The 18,738-nt window shown below is 42.9% G+C and overlaps 1 protein-coding gene across 2 annotated transcripts in view; it reads left to right on the forward strand.

The window, feature by feature from the left end:
* NTRK2 (neurotrophic receptor tyrosine kinase 2) overlaps positions 1-18,738 on the forward strand; it is a 331,706-nt gene that overhangs the window by 180,668 nt on the left and 132,300 nt on the right. The window contains exons 12-13 of one of the 2 annotated variants that reach the window (XM_042963893.1): positions 3,666-3,854; positions 7,989-8,630. In XM_042963893.1, coding sequence (XP_042819827.1) covers positions 3,666-3,854; positions 7,989-8,017 — 218 coding nt within the window. In that variant the 3' untranslated portion in view covers positions 8,018-8,630. Of the gene's footprint in view, positions 1-3,665; positions 3,855-7,988; positions 8,631-18,738 lie in introns of those variants that run through there. The other variant, XM_042963894.1, reaches the window with a different exon arrangement.

An 18,738-nucleotide genomic window follows, 5' to 3' on the forward strand; every position in this document is an offset into this window, starting at 1 on the left:
ACAGACAGTAAAAGATATGGTTAATACAGCTGCCCAAGAACAATGGCCTCTCCCCTCGCCTCGAAGACATTGTTGGTCTTGAGAGAAGGAAACTCCTTTCCCAGGTGACTTTCAGCCATTCTTATCATAGGAACACAAGTCTAAGGCTTGGAAATATCTGTGAGTCAGACATGCAATATGCCTTACCAAGCAGCTCCGTTGACAGAAAAATCTCTCTTTGCACCTGAGACATAGTAAAATAAAAATGGGCTAAAAAATGTTTCCAGGCATAGCCCATATTTCTCAGCTCAGTAATTAGAACTATCCTCCCCCCCCCAACAACCTGGCAGGTTGCACATATCCCACAATTTGAAACTTCTTATTAATATTATAAGACTTTTTTTCAAACCCTCATGTGAATTCCTTATAACACGCTGTGATGTGCCCCTGACTCTTCTTCTGTCTGTCTTTTTGTGGTGTCTCCTCAAGCTCGTGCACAGACACACAATGACACATCCCGTGATAGGCACAGACAGCCTGCTGTCAAATTATATAGACATTCATTGTCCCTGCTGAGAGCTTTTTCCCCTTCCCAACTTTGCTGTGCTCCGTTAGATCAAAATGTTCATAGAAAAATGGGCTGGATCGCTACAACCTTGCCAGCCATATCAATCTTCCAGGATTTAGAACATCAATGATGAAGGAAACAGCACTTGAATTAATATTTCACTTGATAAATTGTTGAGGTTTATGTGTTGCTGAGATTTGTCAACAGCGGCCTTCTGGCAAAGCAGAAAGGCTTTTGAAAAATGACCTCTGATGCTTTATACCACTTTTATGCTTAACATTCCCCCCTCCAAACAGAGAGCCCATTCCCTGGGGCTCTGTTACTGCAGAGTCGGGGGTTCTACTCAGAGAAACCAAGGCAAAGAAAGGGTCTCCTCTGATGGAGGAAGAAAAGCAAAGAGCAAGTATTTTGCTGTAATTCTTTAAGTCAGGGTTCCACTATGTACATGGCAGATGATCCAGAGCCCGAATTCCTGGAGGAGTCTCAGCATTGTCTTCTAGGTATCAGCTTCCTCCAAGATGATTGAATGCTACAGGAATGTTGATGGCCTGGCCTGGCCCAGGGGAGAGTCACAGAAGAAAGCAACTGGGATCAGTGTGTTTTAATCATTGCAGGGGCTCCAGAAGCAAATATCGCTGGCCTTCTGACAACATGTGGAAGGTCTGAACATGACAGCTCTTGCATTTCTGGGGGTAAATGTTGAGAAATGTACGACCTTGACTGCACCCACCTCGGGGAGTTCAGGCAGTAGCATGCTTTTGGTTCCTGCACCAGGAACACGGCAAGGGGGCCAGTGGTGGGGAGGTTTTACTGGCAAGGTGCAGAGAACGCTTAGCATAACACATTTATGTTTTTCCATCTCTGGGTTTAAGCTCTGGGTGATCTAGGCCTGTCAGGAAGCCAATCATAAAACGGGGATGGTTAAGGATATTGGAAAGAACTTGTCTTTATAGCTTTTCTTGGCAGAGTTTCTGCCCTTTAGTAATACCGGTGTGCTAGACTCAAGATGAGCACAACCAGTGAGCTTGCTTTTGCTTTGAGTAATCTGAAGATTCTAAATTGGCTGTGTGAGGACTTGTTTGCAGAATTAAGCCAGAGTGTATCATTAAAGGCAACTTAAATGCACATCCCCTTGAGAGGATGCTTTAAAAAATTACCTATAATAGCAGTTGGCTGCCTCCTGCATAGTTTGTTTAAGATTCAGCTAGCTGCGGAATGTCCAATTGTTATCACTACAAACTGTGATAATCCCCGTCTGAGGGGGAAAATGAATCTTGGAGGTCGGGGGACGGATTACCATTATCTTTCATAGGGGATTCGAAAATGTGTGACACAGTTACTTTCGTCTTTAGAATTGCCGTGCTTCTCACTGAAATAGTTGATTAATTGAGAGGGAAAAGACAGAGAAGGGTGGAGGTGTGGAAGCATGTGTCCTGGGTGGTTGGATGGCCGCACAATCCTGTGCTCGCTCAGCAAGTAGCAATTCAGGCTTTTCTTCCCCTGGTACGCAGTTGCTTGACTGATGCTTTTTCATCTTTCCTCCTTACCGTTCCTTCCTGTGTTTCTCTTGGCTTATGCCAGTAGCTGTGGCCAGTGGTCCGCTTCAGTGGGACCCTCCAGCCACGCAGTGCCCTGCAGAAACATGTGTAATATATGTCTGGGAGTGGGTGTTGACTTCTCACGTACAGAATCGTGAACCAGTGAGAACTTAATTGTCCTGAAGACAATTGTCTTAATTATCTATAGACCTTTAAATCTGTGCATCTAGTTTTGTTTGCAGACACATGGGCTTAGTGGTCAGTAGATAAATTGTTTAAACAAGACACAGTAGACCATATTTATGGGCATATACGTTCTTAGACTTGGGACCAGAAAGTTTAAGTCTTGTGTGAAATATGTCATGGCTGTGGCTTTAGTATAAAGACATCCATAGAGTAATCTACACATAATATTAGGGTTAAAAGCAAAGTGGGCAACTTGGCTGTGGGATTGATCCATTATTGTTATGAAAGTATTTTGTAGGCAAAATGCTAACAAGGTGTGTGCAGAAAGAGAAACATAGTAATAGGACCATCCAATGTAACTTTAGTCCACCGGTTGGAAGTTTATTAATAATACCTAGTAGTAATTCATACTCATGAAGCCCATTTAAGTTTATAATACACTTTGCTATCACTAGTCTCATAAAATAACAAGCAGATATTCTTTTGCACATTTCACAAATGTAAGTGGATGTAGAGGTACAAAAAAGGCAAGTGACTTGTCCAAAGAGTGGAGGAAGGCACTCAGATCTTTAAACTGCTAATGCATCTTTTGGGATATGGTGACACAGGAATCCTGCATTCATGCTGGGAGTTTTAATGAGAGAGTGTTTGTCCTAAAGATGTTCAGAGAACAGAGAGCAAAACTGCATATTAACTTACCGGAGAAGGAAGTCAAGACAGTGGAAACTTTGCCCATCGGTGGTGGGAACAGAAAATGGTGCAGCCACTTTGGAAAACAGTTGGGCATTTCCTCAAAATGTTAAACATAGAGATAGCATATGCCCTGGCAATTCTACCCAGGAGAAATGAAAACGTATGTCTACACAAAAACTTGTACGCAGATGTTCATAGCAGCATTATTTATTTGTGATGTGGAAATACCCCAAATGTCAACCTGTGGAGATGCCCCAAATGTCCATCAAAGGGATGAACGGATCAACAGAATGAAGCATATCCATACAATGGAATATTATTTGGCAATAGAAAGGACTAAAGTAATGACACATGCTACAACATGAGTGAAGCTTAAAAGCGTGCTAAATGAAAGCCGTCTGTTTCAAAAGATCTCATATTAAATGATTGCATTTATATGAAATGTCCAGAATAAGTCCACGGAGACAGAAAATAAATGCAAATTCATGGATGCCTGGGGCTGGGAGTGGGGGACGTGGGGAATGACTGAAAACGTTCTCAAATTACGTTGAAGTGATGGCTGCACAACTCTCTGAATAGACTGAAAACCACTTAATTGTATGCTTTCCATGGGTGAACTTCATGTATGTGTGAATTATAGCTCAACAAGAGCATTCAAAGCATTACAGGAGAATATGTTGTTGTTTTTTTTCCAACTCCAGGCCCAGCTTCAGTTATCAGCAATGATGATGACTCTGCCAGCCCACTCCACCACATCTCCAATGGGAGTAACACCCCATCATCTTCAGAGGGCGGCCCCGATGCCGTCATTATTGGAATGACCAAGATTCCTGTCATTGAAAATCCCCAGTACTTTGGCATCACCAACAGTCAGCTCAAGCCAGACACATGTAAGTACAGCTGTTTATACTTACTTTTATACTTATTGGCCTGTTTGCTGCATAGCTATATCAATCAGCGTGTTTATCAGAGCGCCTGACAAGGATGACTGAGGGGAGGGGGCAGTGAAATGGCTGAGGATTGGTGGGGCTTTGGGCCGATGGAATAGATCCTTTAGTTTGCTGCTTATGGAATTCTCAGGGCGTGTGTCCTGCAGGGCCTGGGACTGTGGGCAGATATCGACTTCTCTTGGGATCCATTTCCCAAAACCATTTGTCACCATGAAGTTGGAATCAAGGCATGCTTGTCTTGAAAAAGATAGAGACAGAAACCAGAGGTATCAGTAGACTGCACATACATCAGTTACAAAAGACAGGCAATTGGTGGCTTTTAAACTGGATTTATTGAAAGTCATTAAAATATACACCATTGGTAGTCAGGAAGGTGCTGTGTTGCACACAGGTGGTATTGACTCGGGTAGTTCTGTATTATTGGTTCAGTTCTTGTTCCCAGCATGAGATTTGTGGTCATGCCACAATAGGAAAGACACATCACAACAGATCATGTGCATATTAAGTACACTGACCTGTTCTTCACAGGACCAAATGAACCCATTAGCCTCTGTTGAGAAGCTTGGGGTTTTCCTCAGAGACTCTTATCCTATCTTCAAAGCCACTGCTCAAATATAAAAAATGGAGCATGGCTTTATGGAAAACAAAAAATAAAACCACAGTGAACAAACAGGCTTATGCCATTGGAACTGCAGGCCTTTCTTCATACGTGAATAAGGAGCCAGAACATCAGGTGGCCTAGGCCTTAGGGGTTCACCTGACACCGATGGACACCTTCTGTCTATTTGGCATGTTCTTACTCTGTCTTAAATACTGTTCTCCTGCCTTGCCTCAGAGGTAAGGTGTAACAAGTGCAAAGTTAGATTTTGGAGACTGACTTTCCTAAGAACTCTCACGGGATAAAGGAACTTAGCAATAAGCATCTTTTCGCATATAAGGAAATACCTATAATTTCCTCCTATTCATTCAAACTTACCCCCAAGGTATGGTGAATATTGCATTTTAATGTAATCATTAGAAAAAAAAACAGTATTATGAGCTTGTAAAGTATGAAACTAGACCCACCATAGATTTCAGTTGAATATGCAATATGACAAGATAAATAGAATAGCATATATGAGGAATATTGAGTTCCTTGAAATAAAAATTGTTTGAAATCAAGGTATTATTAATCCTAATATTGTCATTATGGTGTGAACAAGATGCATGGAGGCACTGCTTAAAACGTATATTCTTTGTTGAGATAAGTGTCCTCCAAAGGTCCATGAAATACTCTGCATGCATAACAGTCAAATGTTGTATAAGGCAAATCAGGGTACTACGATGGGAGAATTCTGTCATCATTTTGATGGTGCTCCCCAGAAACAGAGTCTTTTGACACCCCTGTCACCACCAGTACCAGGTTATATGATATACTTCAGTTAACCTGAGGCTGTATTATAATTGAGGTTGACAAAAATCAACCTGTCCTCAAAAGTTTGTTCTTCTTTGTCAATGGGGAAATATAAAGCTGAATAATCAAGTAGATAGCATCAGTGCAATACATGCAATAAGAGAAGATGAACCAATGAGCAAGAAAGCAAATAAACAAATGAGAACCAAAAAGAATATAGACTAGGTGGCTGTTGAGTCTATAGTTCTATCTGGATGTGCTTTCTACCTTTTGAAGTCTTACAGAAAGTTTCTAAAGGTGGTTTCCTTAATTTAGAGTCCATGGAGAGTTTTTCAAAGTTTTTTAAGTATACATTTTGGTTATTTTGGAGGAGTCTTGGATTTGTGGCTCAGCCACTCTATGTCACCCCCACTTAGAAGGCATGGGAAGCAAGTTTAGGAGACTCGTATCCTCCCCTCAGTTTCTGCCCTCCAGAACATTGATTCTTCATTTAGTAGTTCCTTCCTTATAAAGTCTTGCTGGGCCCTTCACCCAGTGGTCCTTACCCTGCTCAGGGTTCTCAGTCACTCACAACATCTTACATCAGAAGAATTTTTTTTTCTTCCAGGCATCAACTTATATGCTCTTTCATGATTTTTTAAAAAAAATTTTTTTAACATTTATTCATCTTTGAGAGACAGAGAGAGACAAAGCATGAGCGGGGAAGGGGCAGAGAGAGGGAGACACAGAATCCGAAGCAGGCTCCAGGCTCCGAGCTGTCAGCACAGAGCCCAACGCGGGGCTCGAACCCAAAAACTGTGAGATCATGACCTGAGCTGAAGTCGGACGCTCAACTGACTGAGCCACCCAGGCGCCCCACTCTTTAATGATTTTAAGAATACTTACCATCATACATCTTCCATGAGTCTTTTTCAAAGAAATGGGAATGAAGAAGCAGTTTACTTCTTTCCTTCTCTTCGTTCTTTCCTAAATGTCATTCTTTACCCCATAGTTTTTTCCTTTATCTTCAATGTATGTTGCTTCTTGTTAGGTCCTGAGTCTGACCACTCTTCAGTATGTGTTTATATAGTCTTGTTTAGGTTAGATTGTAAGCTCCAAAAGAGCAGGAACTGTGTCTATTGAACTATTCTTTCATAGCAAAGGACATGATGTACCTTTGATATTGGCCGGATGTTGACCAGATGTGGCTATGTATTACTAAAATAGTAATTACCAACAGACTTATAACAAGTAAAGATGAGCCCATAGCCTTTTTCATTGGCACTACCCCTACTAAAATTGCCTATATAATAGTTTATTTGTTAGACAAATTTTTAACAATATATTAGCCAATTTAGTCAAATTTAAATAACAATTTAGCTGAAATAAGCTTTTGACCAAAAAACAAAACAAAACAAAACCTTTCTTTGAACCTTCTAACCATAGTCATCCAGGAATTAAAGTATTCGAAAATGCATAGACCAGAGACATACAGAGAGATTCGTTGCTATAGGCCCATCAAATTTTGGGAGCTTAGCTTTCAGTGAAGTGATTCCCATTAAATATACCCAATGAATTAACCTCCAAAGAACCTCAAAAGAAGGGGTCTTCCAAGGAGTTGGATATGTTACATTTGAAAAACAAAGTTAAGAAGATCGCAGAAAAAGTTTAGGAATTTCACCATATAGTTAAAGCAAACTACCTTATGTATAAGACACCACTAACTTGACCTCATTTGGATCTTGGGCCACAAACCAGCATATTACTTCTTTTTCCTAAGTATACGTGCTATTCAAAGATGTTGGCTTTAGAATAGATGTGTGATCTTACAAGGAGTAGTTCCGGTCTCATTCCACTGAATTGTAAGAATCTAATACAGAAGGTGAAGTTCAATTCATTAAATATTTATTGACTACCCACAACACTCTTACAACGCCAAAGAACCTGAGATTTGGTGAGGGTGGTAGCGTGTCCTTTGCCCTCAAGGAGTCTCATTGGGAACCGAGTGGTTACAGACACTGTCATATAATCACAGAACACCTTGATAGGATAGCTAAGAGCAAGGGTCCTGACCCCCAATTACTTATAGGATCAGGCAGGTCAAAGGAGAAACAGGCTGGGTCAGAAAGATGATGTGGCGTAGTGAAGGCCATACTAGAACGTGGGCCTTCTATTACCAGATCCTCTCATTTTTCCAGCAAGAACAGCATTTATTATTTTTATGTGAATTCCCTAAGGTTTAAAACACTGGGTGGGATCAATAAATTATTTCCATATGAGTCATATTTGGTCCATAGTCCACCATCTGTTTGCGGCCCCTGAGTTAGACCTTAAAGGTCAATTAATACAAACCTTATTTTACAAAAGATGCTCAGAAGTGGCTTGTCCAAAATGACACAGACTCCATGCTTGCATAGCTTTGCTTTAAAAACAAAACAATGAAAACACAAGCAAAAAATCAGGATCAAACCAGATTTCCTTAAATGATGTGTAAAATCATTTAAGTGAAGGATGATGATAAATTATTTCCCCCAAAGCACTTTTTCACTCTCAGGAGCTATGTGAGTGGACTCATTAAAAAAAAAAAAAAAAAAAAAAAAAAAAAAAGTCCAGAGATGGTTTGCAGGATTTTAGAGCAATCTGAACAGGACTGAACTGCTCCTGAGCACTTTCCAATAGCAAGTCTGTCTACTTTATTTCAGGGCCCAGAGGTTCCCCCAAGACCGCCTGATAATAATTTGGTATTTGGAGGCTCCTATGTCACTGCAGGAATAATGGAGGCTAAATCCATGGCTGATGGAGGAGAAGAGTTCTATGGTTATCTGCAAATTCTGGCCAGACAACATCTTGACGTCACTCCTTAGCTTCCATTACCTAGCCAAGCAAGAAGTTGCCTTCCAAAGAGAAAGCAGTGTGCTCTAATGACTAAGCCCTCAAAGTACTATGCCACTTTAACTATAGACCCATCTCCTCGATCAATCAGGACGGCAAGATGGAGCTGAGGAGCTCAGCAACATCCAAGTCCGGAGTTGGTCTTTAATTCAACTAGTCTGTGTAGACGTGTCCGAAAACCACGTCGTCTGACAGCACGGGGTGGTTTCCCAGTAGGATTTGCCAACTCGGCTCAAGGGCAGCGGTGCGCTATCCTCTCCTTGACTGCTGAGAAAAGTTTTGACAGGGTACAATGGAAACACACCTTCTGGGCTGAAAAAATAAAATAAAAGAAAGAGAGAAACACTAACCAGCAACTCCCTCCTCCCCCGGCCCTGAAATCATCAATCTTGGGTTCTTTCGAAGGGTGGGAATGCATTATAGCTTCCCCTGCAAGAAAACTGAATGCTATAGACTTACTGTCATCCCTAAATGTGTGTCTTTCCTAGAGCAGCCTTGTAAATTAGCTAGGGTCCTAGGCCTGAGGCCAGAATTAAATTAGAATTGTCTCTAAATATGAACTGTATGTGTTTGTCCATGTAGCGCATGCCCCCTGTGAGTACCTAGGGCTATAACTCCCTAGGGCAGATGCATATACAGAATTCTGACTCTTTCCCTTTGATTCTGCTTCCAGTGAAAAGTGGATATTTATTGATTTCCTGCAGAGTGTGCCATGCTTCCCCAGGTATTATAGTTCATGCCTACGTGTGTATGTGTGTGTGTGTGTTCTCGTTGGTTTCATGCTTATTAGGCGATTATGTAGATAAGCACAGATTCATAGACCAGCTAGGAGTAGGGAAATGAGACACAATAAAGAGACGGAGCCTTTTAACTGCGGTTGAAAAGATCACACAGGGCACTCCTCCTGCTCCCCTTAACTGCCATACCCCAACCGTCATTGTGTTAACAATAAGGGGAGGAAGGGAGGTGATATTTTTCACAGAACTGCAGGGGTTTTGAACGTATTTGCAGCGTCACTTTGAGTACACACGAGCCCAAATCCTGAATTTGTCTTGAATCCAGGGCTGAATGAGTGCTTTAGATCAAAGGATGAGAGTCCTAAGGGTGACCCGGGGTTATCAAACCTCAGAACGCCCAGTGGGTGTGGTTCATTTTGATGGTGGGGACAGGATTTACAACCAGGTGGAAACAATTGCTTTAGCGCTTTTCTGTATCTTTTGCCTATTCATTTTTGTCTTTCAAAAGTATATTTTCTTCTAAGCATTTAATCGGCCAAGTAATAGCTGCATTGGGGACTGTTTATATCCCTTTCGAAGGCTGTGACCTGCACTTTAAAAATAAGCTAAGCCCATTCCGCCCAGCGTGAGTGTTCGGACGGAGGGGAGAATGCAGTTATTTTAGGATCCTTAGAAACTGCTTCGTTTACAGCACACTGGCTTGACAACTCATCCCTTGGGGGTCTTCGTGGCTCGAATCTGAGGTCCCAGACTAATTCTGTCTCCCTCTTGGTGCCGTAGCTCCCCATCGCTAGCTATAACAGCTTGATATCATATTCTCTTTTCAACTCCAGAGGAGATGGCAAGAAGCTATCAAATAATGCTTTAAAAAGCAACTTGAGTTCCCTAGAAGAAAGGAAATGAATACATGCTGCATAATTACATTTAAAATGTAAGCCATGTTACAAATTCCGCAGAGATGAAGCTCGGTTAGCAAACCAGTTTCAAGCACGTTTACATCTAAGTCAGATAAGAGATGCCATTTTATTAGCATTTGACCGCTGGGTGATACCATTTGTTCTCAAAAAAGAAATGCTACTCAGAGGACACCGGGACCTCCTAGAGAAACCACGCCAATCCCACATTTAATGGCCGAAAGGGGAAAATGACTATGGATTTAGGGGGAGAGACACTCCTAGTGATGTTCTCAGACTTGTTTTTACTTCCACACCTTTGGCCAGCCAAGATGGAACTATGCATGCCCCGACGTCAGACATTTCAGTCTGATGTCACCTAATCATCAGTGATGTCCTGGAAGCACGCCGGTGGACGCAGAATCCTAATGCATTTCTTCTGAGCACTTCCCCAGGCCCAGTCTGACTGGAGCATGGGTGCCAGCAGGATGAATCTAGTCCGGTGGCACCTCCATTTTGGTTTCTGGTTGGTCACGCTTGCAAGTGCCGGCAGATTGTGGACCAGGGCCAGCTCAGCAAACACAAATGCAGAGGAGTCTGTTATGCTGCTAAGAAGCTCCTGCTACCCAGATGCTGGGAACAGTTGAGTGCTCCCTGTGGTCAAGCAGAGATGGCACGATGGGAGTTTTTCTGGGACGTGGCACTCAGTCCTGTATGGCCGCCATTATAGCAGAGTTCAGGTTCTTCTCCTTGTGAAGTGCACATTTCCTCCGTTTTTGTTAATTCTGCCAGCTCGGGAGGGTAACCCACCGTGGCAGAGCTTCTTCTCAGATTACCCATCATGCCAGCTCTCCATGTTCTCTTTATGTTCACTCATGTTGTGGTTGTTTGACTGAATATCCTTTTCCTTGGGAGTCCTCATTTCCCTTGAAAAGCAGGTAAGATGAATTTGCTCTATACCATGGACAGAACTGAAGAAAGAACTACGTTTATTTTAAGTTTATTTATTTATTTTGAGAGAGAGAGGGCAAAGGAAGGGCAGAGAGAGAGGGAGAGAGAGGATCCCAGGCATGCTCCACACTGTCAGCATGGAGCCCAAGGTGGGGTTTGAACTCACAACCCATGAGATCATGACCTGAGCTGACACCAAGAGTCAGACGCTTATCCGACTGAGCCACACAGGCTCAGGCTACTTCTTCATTCATCCTGATAGCCGAGCACAAAGGCAGTCTTGCTGCTAAGACTCAGCCCCTAAGTGGGAGCCCCAAAGGGTTCCTGGATCCATGCTGCCCTCTGTCTGAGCCTCCTCCCTTTTGCTGAGAGAAGTCCGTGTCTTTCTGAATGCTTGGCCTCCTCAAAGAGGAGAAAATTAGAAGGCAGTACTTGTGCCCAAAGGAAAAGGGAATGTCGGTACTATAGTGACTACCAGGACTGAGGAGGTTCCTAGGATGCCAAACATTCCATTTTAAAACGAGGACAGTCCCAGACAAAGCACAATGGATTGGTCGCCCTAGGTGGCATAGGCTTGGTGATTTCTGCTGGTAAGACAGAATTAAGTCTTAATGCCCCCCAAAGCCTTCAGGTACCCTAGAATGAGATATTTTAAAATAGAAATAAATAATACAAGTTATACTAGGAAATTTGGAAAATGTAAGAAACAAAGATGAAATAAAAAATCACCTGTAATTCCAACCATTAGAGATACCAACTGATATCAGTTAAATATGTATATGGCTTTCCAGACTTAAGAATATCCTTTTAATGCCTGTGATATAAAGTCTGTTTTTGCCTTTGCCTTTATTTGTACTGGGCTTTGTTCATATTTCTTTCTTTCTTTAAGTGTTTATCTATTTTTTTTTTTTTTTTTGAGAGAGAGAGAGAGAGAGAGACAGAGTGCAAGCAGGGGAGGGGCAGGGAGAGAGACACAGAATCTGAAGCAGGCTCCAGGCTCCGAGCTATCAGCACAGAGCCCGATGTGGGGCTCAAACCATGAACCATGAGATCATGACCTGAGCTGAAATTGGACGCTTACCCGACTGAGCCACCCAGGTGCCCCTGTTCACATTTCTGTAGTAATGGCTCACCTTGGGTGCATTGTGCTGGAAAGTCTGTAGAAAGCATGTTGGGTATGTTACTGCCAGTTTCAGATGTCTTACCTGCTCGGTGGTACTCAGGAGTTGAGACAGGTTGACAGGCTGAATGTGGCTGGCCACTTCAGGTCTGGCCTAGAGGGACCCTAAATCCAGAGGTGTTCAGCTCACATGGGGAGTGTCACAGAGGAAATGAAGACTGTGTCGTGTGCTGGAAAGATTCAGGAAAGAAGAGGCCCCTCGTTCTGCCAAGGCAGGCTGACAGGATTGGTTTAAGGTCAACACTTTTGATGACTCCAGACGTAGTTTATTGCTCAACTGAAGCAGATGATCACCTTTTGTCCCCTACTTGTTCGCCCTAGCCACGTAGCTCCTCTTGGGGACCTGAGTGTGCTGAATCTTAAGGGCCCGGCTGGATACATCTAGTATGTTTCTCACTATTTAGGGACTGCCTTTCTTCCACCCAGGATCCCCCCGGGTTGTGCATGAATCTTTGATGAGTTGGAATGTCTCTTTAGTCATTCAGCCATCCCTAAACTTGATCGAGTTAGCTGCCCACTGATCTCCAGATTTTTTATACTGAAGGGCTTCTTTCTACTTCTGATGACTTAGGCATCTAGGCCAAGACCGGGATTCTGGCAAGGGGACCTTTATCGATTGTACAACATATGAAGTATGTCAGTGTTGGTATTAAGGTTGACAGATTCTAAAAATGAGTTCAGAATATATAGATTCCTATGATCTGTAAGAGACAAGACTTGTGTGAGTTTGAACCCAAGCAGGGGTGGGAGGGAGGGGAGAATTCTAGAAAGAAAACAACGATCTAACACCTAGTGTCTAAATTATTCTTATCACTTACCACACATGCTATGAATATGGGTAGACGTCAACATTCTCTTTATCCTGTTGCTATTATTTAGCAGCTATTTAACTGTGCCATTGACCTTCTGGGTGCAATAAAGTAGAAACCAAACTCATTATTAGGTAATGATGAAATGTAGACTGAGTGCCATATTCCTAATGTTCCAACAACAAGGTGGTTGATGTACAGGGGACAGGATACAATCCTATGCTAATTATATTGAAAGAGTTAGTCTTCACATTAGAGAATGTCTTTATTAGAGGAGATTACATGATATATCTGCTTGTAAAAGAGCAGAGGAACAACTGAGCAACCATCTAACTTGTTTTCTGGCAAGAATGGTGGGGGTCCTGGTCTATTTCATGCCCAGTACTCATCCCCACCCCTGCTCTTGAACACAGTTCTCTACTGGAGTAACAAAAGTTGGCTTTCAGTCCATTGCTAAAGAACAGAGAGAAACTTAACTTGTTATCCAGAGACAGGACTCATACTCTTATCTTCTATCAGTTGAGCACTAACTAGTCTCACCCTGTCTTCATCCTGGTCTACTCCTTTTGAACCATAAATGTTAATTCCTCTGCCCTTCTCATGCCACCCCTCTCCCTCCTTTTCTCTGTGTATTGGGGTTCAGGAACCATGATGCTAATGATGACATTTCTTCCTAGCTCCTACTTCCATATTGCCATTTGCTGATACCCACAGAAGCAGATCTGCGTCCATAATCACTGCTTGAGCCTTATTTAGATAAGGCTGTTTGTTTCTTTCCAAGGGCTGTGACTTTTAGGATGTTTCTCTCCCTCCTGAGAGATTTTGTTTTGACTTGACAGTAAAATTCCTCTATTTACATATAACATCTTAGTTTTCCTTGAGCTGTACCCAGACTTTTATCAACATTGGTTTGGGAAGAGGAAAACACTCATTTCATTAGTAAGATACGGGGGATGGGTTGCTCTGCCTTGGATTCCTGAACACCCGAGCTTTGGGGAGGGAGATGATGGTAAAGTAGCAAAGGGAGTAAGATTGTCACTCACTGCCTGAATCATTCTTCTTCTCTGGGCTTCGTATACTATCTTTTGTTTCCTACAAATTTCACCCCAAGTTTCAACAGAAGTAGATCCTAGTCAGCTTTGGGTCTGACAGCTGATCTAAGGGTACGGTCCTTGGTGTTGACAACTCAGTGCCATCTTTTGTTCTCCTGAAGAGATCTGTGTCATTGAGGGCTGAGCTTCTGTGTGTGGGCTGGGCTCTGGGAGGGATTATTGGGTGTGGGGGGCAGTGAATTCATGTGGGCCCTCCACCCTCTGCACACTTCTGAAGGAAGGGACTTGGGCGGGTGGATATGGATGCCGGTTCCATACCAAACCAAGTCTGGGTGTTGCAACCATCCCCTCTGTGAGGTCTTCCTGCTTCCCCACCACGGGGCAGTGAGCCTCTGGTGGCGGGGCGCCTGCCTGCTGACTTATAGTGCTGGTTCACAGCACTTCGGCCCTCTGATGCTGCACCATGGTCTGCGGGGGTGGGCTTGGGAGGGGTCTTTGTTGACTGCTACATGTTGCTTCACTTTCTTTCCCTCTCTCCTTTGATGCAAGAGAGCAGACCGAAACATGACTTGTGTTCTTTTACTATGTTCAGAGACTCCATGGCTTGTCTACACCTATGTATGAGTGAGCAGTGGAGCTGGGAACTCGTCATTATATAGACATGTACACACGGAAATGAGATCTGTTATTTTGGAATTTGTGATGTAGTTGATAATTCAGAGCCAAACACGTATACCAATAAAGACAAGTGTGAGATCCATGGGTCTGTTGCCTGCTTTTGTTACCTACTGATAATCATTCTTACATGGACTTGAGAATATAGCTGAGTGTTGGGATTCTGAAAAGCACCACAAACAACGTCCTAGAAGTTGTCCCCACTTGTCCCCATTTAGCTCCCAAGCAGAGTCTCTAGGCTTTCATGAAGCTCCCTCTGCACCCAGGCAGGGCCAGGATGAGGGTAAGATGGGTGAGGGCCTAATTTTTTTTTTTTTAATTTTTAAATGTTTATTTATTTTTGAGAGAGAGAGAACACAAGCAGGGAAGGTGCAGAGAAGGGGACGGAGGATCCAAAGTGGGCTCTGCGCTGACAGCAGAGAGCCCCATGTGAGGCTCAAACCCACGAACTGGGGCTTGAACTTACGAGCCGTGAGATCACGACCTGAGCTGAAGTCGGACGCTCAACCAACTGAGCCACCCAGGCGCCCCAGGGTAAGGCAGGTGAGGGCCTCATTTAGGGCGCCAAATTGAAAGGGGCACCAACAGTCTGAGAAATCAAGATAAATAATATTTTAATGAACTCTTTTAAAGGACAAAAAGTAATGCCAAAAAAATCTGCAAGAAAGTATAACAACTTTAAAGAAGGATGGATCTAAGAGGGCTGGGATTAAGTGAGGTCAGTCCTGGACGTTTAGGGTCACATCCCATCTTTCTTTAAAATTTTGATATTTTTTTCATTATAGACGTTTGTATTAATTTTTATTTTTAAAACGATTGCATTAAAATGTAATGCACCTCAAGCACTGAATTTCAGGTGTTCCCGCAAATTTTACGCACAGAGAATCTCTCTTCCGTCGGTGCTAGGCCTGTCCCCGGCCACAGGCTCCTTTCTGGCCTGGATCTGGCGTAAACCTCACTGTTGCAAAGGTCAGTTTTGTATATGTGAACGGCTGGGCTGATTAGCGTTCAGTCTTCTCTTCCTGTATTCCTGGCCCGATTGTCCTTCCTCACCCTCGCCTCGTCTGACCCTGGAGAAACATTTCTCTGACACTCAGCACTGCCAGCATTAACCATCCTGTGCTACTGCAGAGACATACCCTCTCATCTTCTCACTGCATTTTTTTGTCTTGTATGTGACTCTCCAGAGTGAGGAAACTGAACAAGGCTGCCAAAAAGTTGAAAATTAAAAAAAAAAAAAAAAAAAAAAAGAGAGAGAGAGAGAGATTCCTTTAAAAAGGTAAAAAAAGATCAAGAAGTTCAGGGGAACTTCTTGGTACATTTGAGAAATAATCTAGGGGAAAAAATTAGATAAAGGTCTAATAAGTAAGTGAAATTCCTTTTAAAAATGTATTAGATACTGCTTTTATTTTCTCATATTTGGAGTTTGAGTATTACATTTGCTGTATTAAGGGTATAATATTTGAGGTTTAAAACACTTCATTTTCACCTAGTTTGTTCTTTAATGTCATGAGTTTCCTTTGGTAAAGTCTGCATTTTTATTATTAAACAAGCAATATCTAATGCCTTTAACGTCCCAGGTCCTATGAGTTGGCTTTGGCACATTAAAAAACAAAACAAAACAAAAGGACCATGAATCCTTGTCAATGCTACAGGACAGACATTATTACTCTGTCTTACAGGTGACCAAAGCAAGGCCCAGAGAGGTTAGGAGGAGAGTAAACGGACCCGAATTACACCCCCAACACATGGAAGAGTTTATATTCCGGCCTCAGTCGGCCTCTCTGAAGACTGGGGCTCTTTTGTCTAGTCTAGTGCTGCTGCTGACCTTTTCCAAAAATAAAGTCTGGCAGTTTTCTAATTCTGCAAGAGGAATTGTAGTGTTGGCATTGCACCTTTCATGTGGGTTTATCAAGTTGTGCGGAGTGTATTAACCTTCAGACATAAAGGCTGAGGAAATGCCATATGGCGGGTTGTGAACTTACCGTTGGTGGAAAAAGGAGCCAGTAGTCACTGACCCCAGGCCCAGTCCGTAATGTAAGGGTTGACTCATGGCCTGCTGGGGCAGTAGTGAGTTTTTCTCCGTAGAGTATTTACCAGAAATACTGAATAATCATGAGTAATCAGCCCTTATTCTCTAATTAAAATGTAAACATCCCACTTTCTCCCCTCCCCAAGCCCATTCTAAAAAGTTTGCTTTTTTGTTTTATTTCAGAAATTCCTAGGAGAAGCTTTTGATACTACAGACCCCTCTTTCTCGAATGCCTTCACTCTTCTGAGATTAGCACATGTGTTTCCTAGGTGAACTTGATGTCCATCTTTCAAAGGGCAGAGTTCAAAGAGTGCCAACTGGTTTAGGAGCAAATGGAGGTGCACACATTTACTGAGCGTCTGTAGGCAGTGCTGTGAGGGTTGGGGCACCCCCAGTACCCGCCTGGTCACCCTGTTCTAGGGAGCCCAAGGGGACACAGAGGCTAATAACACCTCTCCCAAAACATTCTACAGGCAACCAGTTTCGATGCCAGCCACGTGTGAGCATCTCGTAGGACAGACAGATCACTTTTCTGGCTCATACTCTATAACTCACTCTTTCATTTTCCATGCAAAGTTTCCTGTTTCCAAACTTTGCATTAAAAAGGGTCAAAATTCAGGGGTGCCTGGGTGGCTCAGTTTGTTGAGTGTCTGCTTTGACTCAGGTCATGATCTCATGGTTAATGAGTTCGAGCCCCGCATCAGGCTCTCTGCTGTAGCACGGAGCCCACTTGGGATCCTCTGCCCCCACCCCCCACTCTCTCTGCCCCTCCCCTGCTTGCACTCTATCTCTCAAAAATAAAAATAAAACCTTTAAAAATAAGGTCAAAATTCTTATAGATATTTAGCCTTTGGCGGGGGGTCTCTTTGAAAAATACAAGTCAGCACTAATAAATGGCATTTCTGCCATGGGAAGAACATGATCGGGAGCTTCATAAGGTCACAGGACATCAAGGAGCTAATAGTTTTAAACACCTACTTTGCCACAGATACATATACTTATGCACATTCATATATGTGACCAGTACCTCCTATTAGTCTTTAATAAGTAGAGTAACATGTGTTCCCCCAAAATGTTACAGGTCTTCACTGGGCTTGGTGAGTGCAGATGAATTAGAATGGCGAGGTTAGCCAAAATGCATCAATTCTTTTCTGAACAAGTGTTTACTCTCTTAACTAACGTGGTAACTTAGAGAAGACCAGAGTATGAATTGTTCGACTACAGTTTGAAGTCCATAGTGTCAAATAATGGTACAATCAAAATATTATTTGTTGGAGATCTCCAGCCTCTCCCCCCGGCAACCCCCCCTTTGCCTCTATCAGCACAAGCCGCCGAGCTTGGACAGCCCTTTGGGATTTGTGGAGATATAGCCCAAGCGCGTTTTGGAGAGACTAACTGGAATGAGATTTCAGAGGAAAGCGGTTGAAATATTACCAAAGAGAGAGTGCGATGGGTCTTTTGCTTCCCCTAGAATGGGGGTTGTGTCCGTTTCTGCAGGTACCTAGGCACATTTGCCAGTATGGAAAGTCTTGCCCAAATGAAATGAAAGAAAACAAATGTCTGACGAATAAGCCTATCTGGAACATTTAACAATGAAACTCCAGGATGGGGCGGGGGTAGAGGAGATGGGGATAAAAGTTCAGATCAGGCTCAGTATATATAATCACATGTGTCTGGCGGATGCTGAATGTGTGTCATCAGGAAGTCACGTCTTCCCAGTGGCAGTAGTAAGTCATTGAATGATATTGAAAATTGCAGATGGAAATACTTATCAACAATTTTCTAAGTTTCTAATCGTGCGCTGTTCAATGGATAAACAAGTGCGTTGGCATCTCTGGCTTCTAGAACCTTGCCCAGGACGTTGTAGGTGCATGATAAATGTGGCGAATAACAGAGTGAACAAATAAAAGGTAATGTATCTACTGTATTTGCAATCTGACTGTAGCTGTGAGGGAAAAAATACATCTCTACCTCACCGAGTGTCAGGCCTGGCTAATATGCGAAAGGTTCCTCTCATTTCGGTAGGAGCAGAAGTTAGGCAGTCTTCCCATTTGAATCACATGTTATCCACCCTGTGGCTATGTCGGTTCACTTTTGGGTGTAAAGCTTTTTTCCTGTTTTTCCTTTCCTCCTCCCAAGTGGCTCACATTTTGAGACTTCTCCTGTATGGTTTTGTAAAACGGGTTGCAGGCATGGTGATGCTTTATAATTTGTATTCCAAGACAATAATC

This window comes from Panthera tigris, chromosome D4, assembly GCF_018350195.1.
Source record: "Panthera tigris isolate Pti1 chromosome D4, P.tigris_Pti1_mat1.1, whole genome shotgun sequence".
Taxonomy (NCBI): Eukaryota; Metazoa; Chordata; class Mammalia; order Carnivora; family Felidae; genus Panthera; species Panthera tigris.